At 44.0% G+C, this 19,567-nt stretch overlaps 1 protein-coding gene across 3 annotated transcripts in view; it reads right to left on the reverse strand.

Moving 5' to 3' along the window:
* ITPR1 (inositol 1,4,5-trisphosphate receptor type 1) overlaps positions 1-19,567 on the reverse strand; it is a 348,152-nt gene that overhangs the window by 136,543 nt on the left and 192,042 nt on the right. For all 3 annotated transcript variants that reach the window (XM_069561814.1, XM_069561813.1, XM_069561815.1), the window contains 7 exons: positions 17,234-17,359; positions 14,491-14,691; positions 12,736-12,987; positions 10,781-10,906; positions 8,715-8,843; positions 2,765-2,885; positions 380-564 (listed from right to left, as the gene is read on the reverse strand). In XM_069561814.1, the coding sequence (XP_069417915.1) occupies positions 380-564; positions 2,765-2,885; positions 8,715-8,843; positions 10,781-10,906; positions 12,736-12,987; positions 14,491-14,691; positions 17,234-17,359 (1,140 nt within the window). The remainder of the gene's footprint in view (positions 1-379; positions 565-2,764; positions 2,886-8,714; positions 8,844-10,780; positions 10,907-12,735; positions 12,988-14,490; positions 14,692-17,233; positions 17,360-19,567) is intronic.

Consider the following 19,567-nt stretch of genomic DNA (forward strand, 5'->3'; position numbering starts at 1 on the left):
ACTTGTTTACCTACTGATTCAAGAGGCCAAAATCCCAAGATGATGGGGAAAAAATAGGAGCTGTTACACTCTTATTCTAAGCATCCTCTTCTAACACTGATTTATTCCTTCCTAGTAAGTGACAAGGGACTTCTTGAAAAAGAGATTTGTAAATCCATGAACAATCTCTGAAGATTATGACTTTGTTGGGAGTTTTTTTGGGTCCCGAGGAGCTTTGCTCTCCTGGCCCAACACACATATCTGCATTTGACTACCTACTCATCACAGTGATATCCCCCTGGGGCCAATCCTGGATTTTCCCTGGCTCAAGGAAGCCCTTCAATGTGGGGAGCCGCCTCGGGCTGGGTTACGGGTTGCTTCCATCAGCGCTGGGCATTACCTGCAGTCTCTCAATGATGTTCCGGTAGTCCCTGGAAGCGGCCAGGACAGAGTCTCTGCGGGCAGCGTTGCGGGCCGTCAGCCGCCAGTTCATGGCAGTTTTCTGCACGAGGTTGTGGGACTTAAGGAAGAGGTTGTTGACCTGACTGTCCAAGTCCACGGGAATGGCAATGGCCCGGCTCTTGGCTGCATAGGAGAGATGGGGCTCGTAAGCCCACAGCTCTGATGAGAGACCCCCCGAAACACAAACTACCCCCATCATCCCACAGGCAGGTGTGTCCATGCCTACAACGTTAGCATGGATACGCAGTTCAGCTGAACCTCACTCTCTGTTAGGCTGGGTTTTCTAATGTGAATTCTGAGGCCAGCAGCTGTGAGAAAAGTTACATGCTCCGAGGTCATACGGTTCAGGCAAGTCCAAAGGGCTTCTTCAATGAATGGCTTCTTAGGGGCTCAGATATATCCATACATTTAAGAATTACCGAGACAGGGAACTCATCTAACCAGTAAACTGCTTTTTGAAAAATTCTCTGGTTTTGTATTCTTTCAACCATCTAAAAAATGCTGTTTTAAGCCAGACATAGTACAAAAGACAACATCTACTATGACATAAGCTATTCTGTCCAGATAAGCTGTTGTCTCCCTTTTAACCTCCTTCAAAAAAAGGGCAACTCTGGTCTCATCATGAGAAAACCAGTTAAATCCACAAAGGGGGACTTGACTACAGATACTTGACTAGGACATCAGAGGATGGTCAAGGCCACAGAAAATAAGGAAGGTCTGGACCCACTCCAGTACTCTCGCCTGGAGAATCCCATGGACAGGGGAGCCTGGCTACAGCCCATGGGGTTGCAGAGTTGGACACGACCGAGCATGCAGACACGAGAAATTGTCACAGACCAGAGACAACTAAACGTAATGTGGTGACCTGCATGGCTGTGAACAGAAAAAGGGCATCAGTGGGACAAGGGCTGAAAACCAAGTCTGGAAGTTTAGTTCACAGCAATAGGCCCATCTCAGTTTCTTAGTCTTGACGAACATAGCTGGTAATGTAAGATGCAGACATCGGGGGAAACTGGCTGAAGGCTATATGGGAACTCTGTGTTATCCTGGCAATGTTCTTAAAAGTCTAAACTTATTGCTAAATAAAAAGTTAATTTAAAAATTAAGTTAGATAACCAGATGAACAATCCTGCTTTCTATCTGGGAGATCCAACAACATTCAAAAAAAAAAGTAAGACAACTCTCGCCTGTCTTCAAAGCTCCATGCCAGCAGAAGCACAAAAGTGCTGGGGTTCATGGGCTGTGCAGTCTTCATGGTCCACTGTCTAACAAACACCAACGCTCCTTGCCTTTTCTCATCACTGCTAAGACTGTTAAAACATTTCTTCTCTCTGATGATCACTGAGCTAGCCAACTCAGCAACTTGCCCCACTTTTAACCAATAGCCTCAAGAGGCACCATCACATAAGGGCAGAATTCAGGGTGATCAGAGCCCTATTTTGTCATATCATGAACCTATAATAACATATACCCTTTCAAAAGCTTAATCTCTTATTGTGAAATTGTGCCACGTAAATAAGAAGACACGAGAGCTTGCCATACGCATATAAAGGGAATTAGGCAGGGAAGACTGCGATCGGGCAACCAGCCCAATGGAACACAACTGCTCAACAGCGCTAAGAGCCCTACTCATCTCTGGTGTCTCCAGGGAGCTAAAAAGCTACTAGAGGCGGATAACCCTTCTCAATTTAGGAAGGAAGGCTTTCCCTTTTCATAGTATTTATGGGAAGGGGGTGGAACAGGGCAACAGAACAGAGACCGACAAAATCAGGGTGAAGTAATGGTCATAACTTCCTTTCAAAGCTGCCGACAAGGGGCGATGGGGAGCAGGAGGGGAGAGGGCAGGGGATGGAGGAGTTTTATCACCGAGAGGCAGGAGGAAGCAGATCGCCATCTCTGACAAAGGATGTTCCCCGGGGGTGGGCGTGCGCTTTGCACGAAAAGAAAGTTCCCATATGGTCAACTATGTTTACCGGATTCAACGGATGACTTTCTTGAACAAGGGGCTTCCCAGGCCCCTGAATGCACCTGAGCACACTGGAACTCGCCAAGACCTGCCTAACATTTAACCATGCAATCTGGCTTTTCAAAGCCTACCTTTCTTTGGGACTTGCTGGCTCTGAACTTTGGGAGGTGCTGGCTTGGAGAGATGAAAGGGAGGTTTAAGAATCAAGAAGATTGGGGTTCCAGCCCTGAGTCTGCGGCCTCTGGTGTGAGGGAGCTCTGCAGAGCTGCGGAGCTGGTGCTCTGTCCAGGGTGGCCTTGATCGCTGCTGGGTGGCCTGTTTCCACCATGTGAAATCCAGGCCGAGGCGGAGTCTTACCTACATCAGAGAGCACCCGGATGCAGCTCTCCACCGAGGCCTTCTGGCTTGGCACGAGCCAGTTGCAGTGGTAAACCCGGAACACACCTTGCAGCAGCTGCACAAAGACAGGCTGGCGAGTCTGCAAGAAAGAGGACAAGGAGGAGGCCGCGTGAAGACATCTACTTGTAAGTGACCGAGACAGTGGTCAGAAGCAGACACTGCCCTGAACCACAGGTTCACAGACCCTTAGGCAAGAGTGGGAGGGGGTGGCTGGTGATGAACAGGGTTCCAGAAGTGGCCGAGCCAACGGAGACCAAGTCAGAAGCATTTTACGGCAATGCACAAACTTGATGCTAAGTCTGACCACTGGACGAAGCGGTGGAATCACAGCCTCAGCGCTGGTATTCTGACTGTGTGACTGTAGGCAAGTCACTTTACTTCTCCGACCTTTAACTTCTTGCAAGATATAAAATACAAAGATTAGGCTGACAAACTCCCAGAGCTCTTTTCAGATGTTATGTGAGTAGAACCCATATTTTTTAATTAGCCTTGATAAACTGGTAAGTGGATCTCACCTAGAATACTCCTTGTCTATTTCACACAGTGTCTCCAATGGTAAAAGGAGAATACGGTTCTCATGGTGACTATGCAAAAGTGTTCATCTGCCACAGGTGAGTGCTTGCAAGTGAACTGCAGAGGAAGACCTATGATAGTATACATCTGTACTCATTTTAAAAGAAGTCAAACGACTTCAGCAATCTGACACTGACTTCCTGAAGGCATGTGCAAACTGTAATTTTGGCCTTCATCTGAAGTTATCTGCATCAGGGTAGCTTTAGACCTGCATGGTAAAGGTCACCATGGACGGTACACTACTCCACTGGTCTGCAATTTTTAGGAGGATGTACTTGCATATCCCCTCTGAAACATAGGAGGACTTAATATAGCAAAGAAAAAAAGTACTCAAAATATACTACAGAAGTTTCTTAGATGAAAGGATAACAAATGTAAAGTGCTAGGGGCAAAGGAGGATTACTGTAAGAAATTAAAATGGGTTATGAGATCGTGTATATGTGGAATCTAAAAAAAAGATACAACTGAATTTATTTATAAAACATAAGTAGACTCACAGACATAGAAAACGCACTTGCAGTTACCAAAGGGGAGAGGGATAAATTAGGAGTTTGGGATTAAAATATGCATGCTACTATTATAAAATAGATAACCAGCAAGGACTTAGTGTAGAGCCCAGGGAAATATACTCAATATCTTATATAACCTACAATGGAAAAGAACCTGGAAAAGAATAGACAGTGTATATGGATAACTGAATCACTTTGCTGTCCATCTGAAACAAATGATCAAATATACTCCAATATAAAATAAAAGTGAAAAAAAAAAAAAAACAGAAGCGGCAAACAAATGCCTCCTCTGCTGAGGGGATAGCACAATATTCCTGAGGGGATGTCAGGTCTTGGTGACCCAGGCTGGTGGCACATCCTTGGAGCCTGGGCAGCCTTGGGTCTCGAGGCTGGACTGTCCTGGGGCTGAGGAAGCTGGGAGGAAGTGGCGGTAAGTGAACCCACCCCTCAAGACCAGTAGTGGTGCCCGGCTCCCCCCATTTCCAGGTCCAGGTAGGCCCACCCATAGCCAAACAAAGCCCAGTGTACCCAAAGGAAGTCGGAGCCCTTGGACTGGACGAGTCCGGAACAGTCCCCCAGTCTCCAGGGCGGGTTGTCACCTCCAGACTCCCATCCTTAGAGTCACCCTACCCACGGAAGACAGAACCCTCAGGAGAGCGGTGTCGCAAGAGCTGGGATTTGTCTGGGAGGCGAAACATACAGGGAAAGAAGTAAGGAGACACAGGCTCCTGTGTCTAATTTACAAGCCACAAACCTAACTTGCTAAAGCTCTGCTTGCCCAAGGAAGCCCAGTTGGGCATGAGGAAATGCTGCCGCCTTGTGGCCATTTCTCATAACAACAACTTTTACACGTGTGCTGATGGGCACGAATAGACACACAAGGCCTGTTGGGCACGAAGAAATGCTGCCGCCTTGTGGCCATTTCTCGTAACAACTTTAAAAGCAGTGCGGATGAGCATCGACTTATTCAAGCCCTGCGGAGCTATAAATGACATCTGACCTCAAGAAATACCTTGGTGTAGGTCATCGAAAAATAATGAAAAAAACGACAGATTTTCCAGAACCTTATTTCAAAAGGTAAATGTTCCACTGTTTAAAGAAAAGTAAAAACACATGAAAAGATGCTCAACTTCGCTAATTATTAAGAGAAATGCAAATCAAATCACAGTGAGGTACCACCCCACACCACTCAGAATGGTCATCCTCAAAAAGTCTTCAAAGAATAAATGCTGGACAAGGCATGGAGAAAATGATGCCCTCCTATGCTGTTCGACAGAACAGAAATTGATATGGCTACCACAAAGAACAACATGGAGAATCCTAAAAAAACAGAGCTACCAAATGATCCAGAAATCCCACTATTAGGCATGTTTCCAAAGAAAACCTTAACTCAAAAAGACACAAGCACCCCAAATTTCACTACAATCCTACTTACAATAGTCAGGACAAGGACGCCACCAAAATATCCAGGGACAGGTGAACAGACACAGGAGGTGTGTCCATATGGACAATGGAATATGACTCAGGCATTAAAAACACACACACACACACAATGAAATAATGCCATCTGCAGCAACATGGATGATCCCAGAGATGATAATACTAAGAGAGAAAGACAAATATCATAAAATATCACTTAGAGACAGAATCTAAAAATTGACTCATGAACCACTTGATAAAACAAACAGATTCGAAGACTTTTAAAAAATCTGATAGTTACCAGAGATAAAGGGAGGAGGTGAGGGACAAATCAGAAGGTTGGCATGTTAATATGCCATGCCAGATACACAGTAATATAAACACACTTTAATAAAATAGACATCAACAAGGACCTATCACAGAGAACTCTACTCCACTTAGCACTCTAACATAATAGTCTAAAAAGCAGATATGTGGATGTATACAAGTGAATCAAATTCAACAAACACAAATGCAACAATGTATATACACTATCCTCGCGGGGATCTTCCCAGCCCAGGGACTGAACCCATCTCTCATGTCTCCAGTATTTGCAGGTTCTTTACCACTAGTGCCACCTGGGAAGCCTATAAAAACTACACAGCAAAAAAAAATTGAAAGAAAGAAACAAACAAAAAAGAAAGGCAGGCCTATCCCATCCCTGGAAAGAAAGAAATGGTGGAACATCCATGGAGCCTGGGCAGGCCAGGGTCACAAGGCTGGACTGTGCTGGGGCTGAGGGTGATGGGGAGGATGTACCAGCCAAGAGACTCCCTTGGACCTGTAGTGCCTGGGCCCCCAGGATGGAACCACCATCCCCAGATCCAGGCTGGCCCTCTTAGACCTAAGTCAAACCCAGTGCCTGCAAAGGATGGTGGACCTGCTGGGAAGAAAGACCTCTGCAAACTCACCTGGTCTCCAGGATCCTGGTGATGGGGTTCCTGCTTCCAGCCTTCTTCCTTTGGGCCACCCCATCTACCTGCAATCTATCTACAGCACCCTCAGCATAGCACTTCTGCAGGGCTTGGGATTTGTTTGGGAGTGGTGGGCAAGGGTAAGTGGGGAAAGGTAATGAGATACAAGCCTTTGGGTGTCTGTTCAGGCAATTTCCACTCTAATTTACAACCCAGAAACATGACTTTCTCTAAGGCTTTGGTTACCCAAGTTACATCAGTGGGGAATGAAGAAGTGCTGCCGCCTTGTGGACGCTTCCCCCAACTACAACTTGAAAACCCTTCAATTTGGGCACTTTTAAGAACCCTGCCCTCAAGAAATGCTCTGTGGGAAGTGACTGAAGATGAATTCAAAACAGGGCTGACTCTCAGAAGCCAATTTCAAGCGCTAAATTATCCTCAAATTCTTTAAAAAGAAAACTCCTATGAAAACACGCTCAGCATCCCTAATGATTCAGTTCAGTTCAGTCACTCAGTCGTATCTGACTCTTTGTGACCCCATGAATCGCAGCACGCCAGGCCTCCCTGTCCATCACCATCTCCCGGAGTTCACTCAAACTCATGTGCATCGAGTCGGTGATGCCATCCAGCCATCTCATCCTCTGTCGTCCCCTTCTCCTCCTGCCCCCAATCCCTCCAATGAGGGTCTTTTCCAATGAGTCAACTCTTTGCATGAGGTGGCCAAAGTATTGGGAGTTTCAATGGTTTCCAATTACTTTGACTAGCTGATATTGACATTTGCTTTTGATCACAGTCTCTAGGAGAATGGGAACTGCCTCATAGCAATGGTCACTTTTAATTACAAGAGAAGCAAGTTCATCCTGATTAACCAAAGCATTTGGCTCTGAGTAGAATGGCTCTTGGTAAGGCGCACATTTTGGCCTCTAGACAACTCACGAGCTTGGGATCTAACAAGTTCTTATTCCCCAATGACACAAAAACCATGCACAGACATTCTAAAGGTGATATTCTTACTTTATGATACTTTAGAGATAACCAAAGGCTAGCAGAGAAGCTAAATTAAATAGAAGGTTACCAACAGTTCCTAAGAAAACATCTCTCACTAAAAATTCCAGAATTCAAGTTTGAGAGTCACACAGATCTGGGTTGAAATCATGGTTCTGCAATTAGCAGTGGTGACCATGGTTGAGGATGGTAATTTAATCCCCTGAGCCTCAATTTGTTCACCTGCAAAATGGGGATATACCATGAGTACTAAGTTAATATGAACTCCTCTGCATGAGTAACAGAATAGCAGTATCTAATAAATGTACCAGTGATATCATACTGACCGTGTATCACTCTTCTCTTGGAGAATTTACCTTAATTAAGATTATCTGTCTACAATTCAACGAGCCTGGGCCTGCATCAGCCCCAGGACACCTCCATCTACATGCAAGACAAGGATGGTTACTACTGCTCTTCTGGGCACCGGAGACCAAGTCCCATTTTCATCCTGCAGGCTGTGTCCATGGACCCGCAGTAAGACTCCCATAGCCAGTGACCCAGACCTCAGTTATATAAAGAAAAGTGACTTTCCCAAGAATAATAAAAATATCTCCCAGGTCCAGGGATTCACATTTTTGAAACTCTTAAGTACGCTGACAAACAGGCTGCAGGGCTGCTGCACAACTCCAGGAGGCGCCAGTGGTCAGCACATGCCGGGGCTGGTGGAATGTGGTAGCCGCAGTATCAAGGCTCAAGGACGTCTCATTCCTGCTGGCCATGTAACCCCTTCTGATGAATTGTAGGTACACATTTGGGGTTATAATGGAGATTCCCAGACATGTTTTATTAAGTGTTGGGCTTTCCTAGTGGTCCAGTGGTGAAGAATCTGCCTGCCGATGCAGGGGATATGGGTTCCCTCCCGGGTCTGCAAAGATGCCACAGAGTCACTAAGCCTGTGCACCCAACTACTGAGCCTGTGCTCTCGAGCCCGGGAGCCGCACCCACTGAGCCCACGCATGCACCTGCTGAAGCCCCCTCACGATGAGAAGCCTGAGCACAACAACTAAAGAAAGCCCACGTGTAACAACAAAGACCCAGTGTGGTCAAAAATGAAAAAAGACATCATTTTTTTAAAAACTGTTAACACACTACCACTCATTTGAAAGCTGCTTGTCTTTCTAAGGTTGGAGGTAAGGAATCAACAAGATTAAAGAGGGAGAAAAAAAGAAGTCATTTTCAGGAAAAAAATCAACAGCCATAGAACCACCTGATACAGAAAACCATTCTCAGGTACTTCATTATCCATGCAATTCCTGTAAAAACCATTCTCCACGAAGAGGAGAGCATCTGTCATCAATGCTTCGCGGAGGGCTGGCTTGTCCACAGCCACTCACTCCAGAATCGGCACCAAGTCCGTCTGCCGAGGATCTCCTGGGAATTACCTGCATCTCTGTTCGTATTTCTTACCTGCAATGTTGTACTCTGGTCTGAGAAGGGAGAGCTGAAGAACGTGGTGACGATGCTCATGACAATTTCGGTGACATACTTCTCCAGAACTGAGTCTGCGTGTTTCCTGTCGCTTGTGTTGTTACAGGCCTGGAGGACAAGTCAGTGCTTTAGACCTTGTACCAAAACCTGCAAGTTCCTTGTAAAATTAAGAACTCTATGACTATTTCTGCTAATTACCCTTAACAAAGGAAAGGCAAAAGCCTGCAAGTCAGTATTTCTCCTCTTAAGAGGAGGAGAACAATTAGGGACTTCCCTGGTGGCCCAGGGGTTAAGACTCCATGGTTCCAATGCAGGGAGCATGGGTTTTATCCCTGGTCAAGGAACTAAGATTCCGCATGCCATGTGTGGTGCAACCAAAAAATAAAAATAAATGAATAAATAAAAGAGAACAATGATAAAAAAAAAAAACGAATCATGGTAAAAGAGAAACAGATCAGCTTGGATATCATGGTGAAGAATTATAAAACATTCAAGTTGGCATGGGACCTACAAGGCCATCACTTCCTAATTCCTACCAACTTGTGGCCAATCTAAAGCCCCCAAAGGCACTAACAGGCTTAATCCCTACAGTTGCCTCTAGGTACCCTAAAAGGAAACTGCTTAAGTCATTCACCCTCTCTAGGTCATAGGTAACTAATGCATATCATCAAGATACTTAATCAAGTATTACCACTGAGGTCCACTGGGCATGATATTCTCCAAACCTCCAACACTCCTTTCCATTCAGTGAAAACTCTACTGAGCCACAGTACTGCTGAAAATAGTGGGCTGTGACTCAATAACTGTATGTGTAAGTTTAGGGGTGAAGGGAGACTTCAGGTTTCACCTGGACTTTAGATAATTTTGCTGCTTAGAATCCGATTACACATTTAGAAGAACAGGTTTAAGAAATTCATTTCTTTTTTTTTTTTTTTGACCACAACACGCAGCTTGTGGGATTTCAGTTCCCCAACCAAGGACCGAACTGGGCCCTTGGCAGCGACAGCAAGAGCTCTAACCACTGGACTTCTGAGGAATTCTCCCCAAATATTTAACATCTATTTTATTACCAAACTCACTAGCCCTCTAATTTGAGATATAAAATCATATATATAATTTTAAAAATTACGAAGGGTAAAACCAGCAAATTTTATAAACTGTCATGTTCTGAGTCTACTGATGAGCAGTTGGTAGACACATCCAGAAGTGAAGTTAGCAATGAATTTTAAAGCATTTTTAAACAACTTAAGGCAGGGATGAGCCAAGTTAAGGGCTGGTGGCTGTTTTTATAAATGAAGTTTTACTGGAACCCAGCCAAGTCCATCTGTTTACATGCCACTGCGGTCACTCTCACACTACCAGAGCAGAGTTGAGTAGCTGTGACAGGGACCGCACGGCCCGCAAAGCCAACCACGTTTACTATCTGGGTCTTCACAGAAAACTTTGTTGAGTCCTGATTTAAACAAGCAAAGCAGGATTTCCATTTCAAGCCAAACCTCCAGATTTATGGGATTAAAAGACTAGGAAGAGCTTGAGATTAAAATTAAAATATATACATATTTAAATTATATATATATCAACCCTGAATACTCGTTGGAAGGACTGATGCAGAAGCTGAAGCTCCAGTATTTTGGTCACTTGATGCGATCTGCCAACTCACTGGAAAAGTCCCTGATGCTGGGAAAGATCAACGGCAGAAGGAGAAGAGGGTGTCAGAGGATGAGATGCCTGGATGGCATCACTGATGCAATGGATATGAACGTGGGCAAATTTCGGGAGGTGGTGAGGGACAGGGAGGCCTGGCGTGCTGCAGTCCATGAGGTCGCAAACAGTCGGACATGATTGGCTGCTGAACAACAATATATGTCTGTGATGCCAACACTAGGGTGTTATTAAACACAGGTCTTGATCAGAAGAAAATTAAGTTCTTGTAGGTTCCTTGTATTTATACTGGTAACTGTACAGTCAAGAGAAAATGCCACATTCTATGATTCTACAATGCACACATACCCCTTCCCCTGTCTCCTTAGTTCCAGAAGCCTTACCCTGCAGATGTCGACAAGGAAATTCTCAAACAATTTCCACATGTGATTACTGGTATAAATCTCCTTCATTTCCACTTCCGTATCCACATAGCAGTGATTCAGGAAGTTAATGTAGGCAATTTTAACCTGAAAAAGAGAAACAGATTTTTCTGTAAGAATCAACTTATTCATAGTACGTGACTATTCCCTCAAATTAACAATGACAAAGACAGACCAATATGGCCATTCCATTTTCTCTTAACCACTGAATTTCTATGGCTTTTTGATGGTCAAAATTCACCAAGATGAAATTTGAAAACAAAGCTTTTGGAAGAGAAAATGTTCATGACTTCCAGGTAAAGAATGGAACAAAACACTGGGACCACAAAAGATGGACAGGTTTGACGACATTAAAGTTAAGAATTTCTACTCATAAAATGGCTGTTACAAGAGTTAAATGACACAGTTTGAGAGAAACTGTTTGCAATGCATATCTCCACAAGGAATTCTTACAGATCTCTGCATGTAAGATGGACATGCCAAGGAAAAAAGGGGCAAAAAATGTGATCTGATATTTACTTAAAGGAATAGTAAATGTCAAAAACAATATATGGAAAGGAGCTGAATCTCATTTAGTAATCAAGAAGACAGAAATTAAAACCACTCTGAGATATCATTATACACCCATCAGACTGAAAAATAATAATAATAATAAAGGGTGTGACAACAATAAAAGCGGGCAGGATTTGGAGTGATAAGAGCTCTGTGGTGAGGGGCCGCTGAGGTCAAACTGCTGGAAGGCACTACACACTGTCAAGTCAAAAGAAAGAAATGCACCTTGGATGACACAGCACTTCTAAGTGTTCACCCTGCAAAAATCCAGTAACTTTTCCAAAAAGTAGTCTAAAAACAGTATATATTTAATATATACTACATAATCTATGCTGTGCTGTGCTCAATCGTGTCTGACTTGTTGCAACCCCATGGACTGTAGCCATCAGGCTCCTCTGTCCATGGGGTTCTCCAGGCAAGAATACTGGAGTGGCTTGCCATGCCATTCTCCAGGAGACCTTCCCAAACCCAGAGATTGGACCCAGGTCTCCTGCATTGCAGGTGGATTTCTTACTGTCTGAGCTACCAGGGAAGCCCAAGACCACTGGAGTGGGGAGCCTCTCCCTTCTCCAGGGGATCTTCCCAAGCCAGGAATCAAACCGCGGTCTCCTGCATTGCAGGCAGGTTCTTTATACCAGCTGAGCTAGCAAGGAAGCCCACATATGTGCACGCTCTCTCTCTCTATACACACACGCATATATAAAAATGCATATGTATATATACTAGTAATATAAACTAATATATTTTAAAACCTGAAGAAAAAATATATATTGCACGATCCATTTTTTTTTTGTTACTAGTTAATGTATATGAATAGAGAAAACAAAAGCTGAAAGGATTTACTTCAAAAACCTAACAGGTATTTATTACGGGTGGTAAAATTGAAGATTACTTTCCATTTCTTACTGGTTACCTGCAGTTCCTGAATATTTTACAGCTGTCATTCATGATTTTTGCATCGCAAGTTTTTGTTTTAAAGAATAAACCTATTATGTTTTACACTGGTGTGAACTGTCTCTTTAGCCACCCTTCATCTCATTTCTGAGAAGTCTGTTCAGCTCAATGCTCCTGTTTCAACAGGTGAAATGATTGGTTCCAGAGCTGAAACCCTGCAGCAGTTTCCTGTTCTTTCTCAAGGAGACAAGAAGAAAGATTTACTTCCCCTGTCATTCCTCTCACACAAAATCAAGGCTCAAGAGGATGCTGTTTTGGCCACTGGAAGTCTCACAGCTAAGCGAGCCGTGGGAGTCAAGGCTGTGAGGTCCTACCTGGGTCAGCTCCATCCAGCCGCGCCCCCCGCCACTCACACACCATGTGGAGGGTCACGAGCAGAGCCCACCCACCCTGGAGACACAGCCGCTCACCTCGGGGATGCAGTCCTCGTGGGTCACCACGCGGACAATGTCATCCAGCGGGAGCAGGGAGTTGCATTTGATCTCCGTGTAAACGTTCTTGCCCTCTGTGCACACGGCCAAGAGCTCCACCAGATGGATGTGGTACATGAGGGGGCTGTTCTCGTCCATCCGGTCCCGCTCAGATCTCATCATCTGAATCAGGGTCTGGAAAGAGGCTCTGTCGTTGTAGAACACGAGGACATCCTCTCCTGAGTTAACCAGCTGTGATCAGTAAGAGAGCAAGGCTTGTTTATAGCACAAGCTTGCTGGGATGGGTGAAGCATTAAAAAAGAAATCTATTCACACAGAGAGATGTTCTGTCAGCATTTACCTTCCAAATCCAGTTGCATTTATATTACTGAACTCATCCACACTTCATTCATTTTTATTACTAAACAACTAAAAAATTCAGCAGCAGCATTTTCATTTAGATGTAAAAATATCACAGCAGTCCTAAACACTATTAGGGGAAGACAAAGTCTACATACCAGCATTAATGTATCAAGCAAAAATGTAGATTTCAAGCCTGCCCTTGTATTTCCCCTAATAATTGGGCTATGATTTTTTTCTCTTTAAAAATGTTTCCATCTCCTTTTCACACTTTGTATTTTTCTTACAGCTCTTTCATACACTGCCTTATTTCTTCACAATCACAAATAATCCAATTCTAATTAAAATACACCTTCCTTTCAGCACTCAAAGAGTCAAGGCATTCCTATTCATAACTTGTCTGCTGGGGACTGGAGGGTTCTTATTAATCTACTTGAGAATTAAGTGTTAAAATTGTTCAGCACTGCATGAAATATGAAAGATCCGAAAAGGGCTGACACGGAAGTCAAAATAAATACGGTCAATATTATTCACTTAATAACAGCTAACCTTTATGAACTCTGAGAATGTTCCCACAATAGCTTACAATACCAACTCGAACAGCAACTGCAATAAACGGTAGCTCTCACTGTCATCTTTATCTCATTTAACTAGCCTGTAAGTTTCTCAATCCTGAATCACACAGCCTGGGACATGGAACAGAAGACATTCGTATCCCAGGTCAAGCCAACACTTCTAACGCCACTATATCATCTTCCACTGAAATCATATGTGTAGATAAGACCATAACTCCAAGTGTTAGCTGGATTTACTTGAGATTCCATTTATTTTTTAAAGATGGAAAGATGACAGCAAGCACCTACAGAAGCTGAAGTCCCGAGGGTGGCAGAGGACTCTCCTGGGACAGACGGCATCCATGGGCACTGACGTCTGGCAGAGACCCAAGGGGGACTTTGCCCCGATTCTACTGACCAGCTTCTCGTGAAGCATCAAACAACAATATTCCCAGCTAGTTAATTAGGTGTATAATTTTCTTTTTTAAGTTACAGAATTCACAAGAAGAACTTCTTTGGCTCAAAGGATTCTATCCACAATTAACCTCAATTCAGTGTATTTTGGTTCAATTTTCTTGGGCTGTTTTACTCTCTCAGAAGAATCCTAGCCAATGATCCTCAAAATAGATTTATTGCTATGAAAAAGTAAATTGGATTCTTGGCTGTTTCTACAGTTTAAGCTCACACACGCAAGATCACACACACTTGCACATGCACACACATACATTACTTTTTTTTTAATGGCCCCTGGACACGGTGCCAGGTTATACAAATAAAATTAAATAATTTGTAAGTCCCTGAGAACACCAGATGAAGGTATTCAGAAATACGTAGCTGTCACCTCGGCCATGACCATGTCTTGGCACTTCTTGATGAATTTCCCTTCAGCCTTGACAATCGTCTGCAGGAACTTGATGTACTGGACATTTCGACCGTGAGTCTCGATGCAGTGAACAAAGTGCTGGACGACCCGCTCGTTGATCTCGCTGCACAGCTGGAAGTTGTTCATGAAGATGTGTTGCATCGTGACGGCTTCCAGGATCTGATGCGAGAGCAAGGGCACAGAGACAGGGTCAAAGGGAGGGCAGGGCGAGAAAGAGTCTACCCCAACACAGGCAGGGGCACTCAGCCCCGCGAGAGCATCCTTCTCCATCCTCGCTTCTCGATGGTGTTCCTGTTAACTCAACTTTTTCAATCATGTGTAATCAAACCACTGGGCAGTAAACAAACCATTAGTTTTCCGCTGAATGAATTTCAGGGGGAAGCTCAGCACCCAGCTCAAGAAACAAAATAGACCGCTTATGGCCCACTCTCTCCAAGTTTACCAATTATTTTGACTTCCACAACCACAGATTAGTTTTGCCCAGTCTTGAACCTCAAGCATCCTCTTCTACCTGCCTTTTGTTCAAACTGCAACAGAATCATCCGTGTTGTTGTGTGTGTTACTAGCTTGTTTGCTGTCACCACTACGCACATTCCATCGCATGAACATACCACGTGCATTCATCTGTTCTGCTGTTGATGGGCATTTGGGGAGTGACTTAGCAACTAAATCACCACCACCACCACCAGTCTTGAGAGTAAGTAGCGACACAAGTCTTATGACATATGTGATGAACAGTGTCACTCTGAATATTCTTCCAAATGTCTTCTGATAAATGAAATGTATCCATTTCTGTTGCCTTTATACCCAGGAATAGAATCGTTGGGTTGCAGAGTTCAAATACATTTGGCTTTAGAAGATACTCCCAGACAGCTTTGAAACCGATTAACAATTTACATTCTACATTACAGCGACTCCATAGTCTTGCCAACACTTAGTGGTGTCAGTCTTTCAATTTCATATTTTGTTGTAAGTATCTTCCTTGATTTGCATTTCTCTGATGAGGAACCATATTGAGGGCTTTGTGATGTTTGTTGGCCATTTGGATAATCTCAGAGCATCCCATTTTAAAGTTTTTAGCTCATTTGAAAAAGTGGGCTGTGATTTTCCTCATGGACCTTCTGGAGTTTGTTACTTCTACTGGGTGTGAAGTTGTTCCTGGACTTGAACACTGAATGTTCTCTCTCACTCTGTGGCTTGTCTTTGCTTACTCTTTACAGTGTCATTTGATGAATAGAAGTTCTCAATTGTTTTTTAAAGATTTTTTATCTTGGGCCATTTTTAAAGTCTGTATTGAATTTGTTACAATATGGCTTCTGTTGTTCATGTATATTGGTTTTTTGGCCAAGAGGCATGTGGATGGGATCATAGCTTCCTGACCAGGGGCCAAACCCACACCCCCTGCACTGGAAGGCGAAGGCTTAACCACTGGGCCACCAACGAAGTTCCGCATTAATTTTTTAAAAAAAGTCTGATTTACTGATATTTTCCTGCATGACTAGTGGTCTTTGCATTCAGTGTGAGAAACGTTCCTTTCCATAAGGTCATGAGGGTATTTTCATGTTTTCCTTCAGAAGCTTCATTTTCTACTTTTTATCTAGACTTAACAGAGTTATTAGGTTTAATGACTGGTGTGAGGTAAGGGGCTTTAAACTTTTCATCTTTTGCCTTTTCGTTAACGTGACAAAGATGGAATATGACTCTACAATGCAGCAGTTGTTTTTCTGGAAAGCTCCAGCAGTATGGACGAGTATTTATGTGTGTGTGTGTGTGTGCATGTGAGCAGGTGTTAATGCACAAGGCTGTCCTTTGCAGTATTGCTCATGAGCCAAAAATCAGACACTGCCAAACTGTCCATTAATAAGGAAATGGTTTCAGAAAAGTTACAGCCATTCTGTCCATGCGTGCTCAGTTGCTTCAGTCGTGTCCAACTCTTTGTGACCCTATGGACTTTAGCCCACCAGGCTCCTCTGTCCATGGGATTCTCCAGGCAAGAATACCGGAGTGGGTTACCATTTCCTCCTTTAGGGGCTCTTCCCAACACAGGGATCAAACCTGTGTCTCCTGCGCTGCAGGCAGATTCTTTTACTGCAGAGCCACCAGGGAAGTATTTAGTCATGAAAATCAATGAGAAAAATTTGTATCTCTCTGACTTACAAAGATAGCCAAGATGTGTAAGTGAAAAAAGCAAAATACAAAAACAATGTGTACAGTGTACCATCATTTTCCTATTAAAAAAAGCATGACACATATGTAACATATGAAAAACATATGTAATTAAAATGTAACACAATTATGTTTTACACGGATGCATTATGTTTTGTGTAAACATGGAGAACTTGATGCACGACCCCAGGAGGATGTGGCTGGACAGTGAGAAGTGGTACTTTGCTGCAGCTGGAGTTTGATGTAATGAGGAATGCTACTAAGAGAAAACACATTTATCTTGCCTCTACCACCTCTTCCTCACTCCTTCTACCTTTTTTCCCATAAAGTATTTACGTCCTCCTGAGAGCCGATCAAAATGTTCCCCGTTGGAATGAAGGTTGCATCATAACAAGTCCCAGCGGCCACGACAGCAAGAGAACAAGCTGCTCCCCTCTCTTCCCGCTTGCACCCCCCGCGGTCCTCCTCTCTTCCCGCTTGCACCCCCCGCGGTCCTCCTCCCTGCACAGAGTCCCAGACAGGCCTCCAGTCTTACCCCTGGGTTTAGAAACAGGTTTATGTGTTTGTGGAGCAGAGCCTGATTCTGCTGGTTGCCGGCGCAGAAATTCTGGAGAAACTCATGAGCCAGCCTCATTATCTCCTGCATTTTGGTGTCTTCAGCCTGTGAGGGAGAAGACAGACGAAAAACAGGTTGAAGACCCAGCTATGCCTTTGGCAAGAGAAGGTCAGCTGGAGAAAGCAGCGCTCTCTAGGCCAGGAGGCCAGGTTCCATGATGCCCCCATCCCCTCGACTCATGTGGGGCTCTGGGGGTGTTTCAAGGGGCTGGCTGCATAAAAACACTGGGGGGTGCTGCACCGCTGACTCTTGCAGAGAAGTCAGAAATTTGTCTATGCTTCATGGAGGAAAATGAATTCTCTCCCACTAGCCTTGGGCAGTCAAATGAAATGATTTTATCATGGAAAAAGGACATAGAGAATGAAAGCTAAGAGGAAGTCTCTGAGATCCCACTGTCTAGCAATTGCTGAAATTTCTAAACCCCTTACTTCTGAAAATACGGATGGACAGCAGAGCAGGGGCCAACTTCATCACTGGCTATAAGCACATCTCCCAGCTCTCAGGCACACATTTTCAAGTTGCCTTAACCTATGAACACCCTAAATCCTGGCAGCAGTTATCACAGCAAAGTGCAACTCTAGATTCTAAGTTGGGGCAAATGTACCTGTCTTGACTCCTTTCCCCATCACCTGACACATGATTTAACCTAAGACTTAGCTTTCCTACTTACACAATCAGGATAATGTGTGTCTCAGGCATTTCACATGGCTGATTACAAGATTCTCAGGTCAGGTATCAAAAATACATACTCAGCGAGCAACTAGGATACACTTTACAGCACAGGTAAGTATAGCTATCATCTTGCAATAACTTTTAATGGAATATAATCTGTAAATATACCAAATCCTTTTGCTATACCCCTGAAACTAATACTGTAAATCAACTACACTTCAAAAAAATACACTCAATATTTGTAAAGAGTTAGATGCCTACGTTAATCCTAAAGGAAATCAACCCTGAATACTCATTGGAAGGACTGATGCTGAAACTGAAGCTCCAATACTTTGGCCACTTGATGCGAAGAACTGACTCATTGGAAAAGATCCTGATGCTGGGAAAGACTGAAGGCACGAGGAGACAGAGAACCAGATGATTGGATGGCATCACTGACTCAATAGACATGAGTCTGAGCAAACTCTGGGAAACGGTGATGGACAGGGAAGCCTGGTGTGCTGCAGTTCATGGAGTTGCAAAGAGTCAGACATGACTGAGCAACTGAACAACAGCAACAACAAAGAGGCCTATGACAAGACAATTATATAGAACTTCTTGGGACTTTCCTGGTGGTCCAATAGCTAAAACTCCAAGCTTCCAATGCAGGAGGCCCAGGTGTGACCCTGGTCAGGGAACTAGATCCCACATGCAGCAACTAAAGAACCCACATGCTGCCATGAAGACTGAAGATCCCACGTGCTGTACTTAAGACCCAGTGCAACCAAATAAATAGACATTTAAAAACAAAGAAACCTCTTGCTACTTTCAGTTCAGTTGCTCAGTCATGTCAGACTCTCTGTGACCCCATGGCCTGCAGCACGCCAGGCCTCTCTGTCCATCACTCCTGGAGTTTACCCAAACTCTTGTCCATTGAGTCGGTGATGCCATCCAACCATCTCATTCTCTGTTGTCCCCTTCTCCTTCCACCCTCAATCTTTCCCAGCATCAGGGTCTTTTCAAATGAGTCAGCTGTTCGCATCAGGTGGCCAAAGTACTGGAGTTTCAGCTTCAACATCAGTCCTTCCAATGAACACCCAGGACTGATCTCCTTTAGGATGGACTGGTTGGATCTCCTTGCAGTCAAGAGTCTTCTCCAACACCACAGTTCAAAAGCATCAGTTCTTCGGCACTCAGCTTTCTTTATGGTCCAACTCTCACATCTACACATGACTGCTGGAAAAACCATAGCCTTGACTAGATGGACCTTTGTTGGCAAAGTAATGTCTCTGCTTTTCAATATGCTGTCTAGGTTGGTCATAACTTTCCTTCCAAGGAGTAAGTGTACTACTTGCTACTTTAGCCAGTTCTAAACAACCCATTACTTAAAAGAGTAAAAACAAAATGAGAAGCTTCCTCAAATGGAAATCACCCCTCATATTTGTAAACCCCACTTCATCTTCCTCAGTCACCTCACATACATCCCCCCTCATTTTAGGGACAGAGTGCTGCAGTTGGGAATGCAGGCCCTGACACCAGGCTGCATGGCCCTTAGGCCAAACGAACAACTTCTGAGCTGTGTGACCTTGGGCAAGGGACTTA

The sequence above is a fragment of the Ovis canadensis genome, chromosome 19 (genome assembly GCF_042477335.2).
Source record: "Ovis canadensis isolate MfBH-ARS-UI-01 breed Bighorn chromosome 19, ARS-UI_OviCan_v2, whole genome shotgun sequence".
In the NCBI taxonomy this organism is placed as follows: domain Eukaryota; kingdom Metazoa; phylum Chordata; class Mammalia; order Artiodactyla; family Bovidae; genus Ovis; species Ovis canadensis.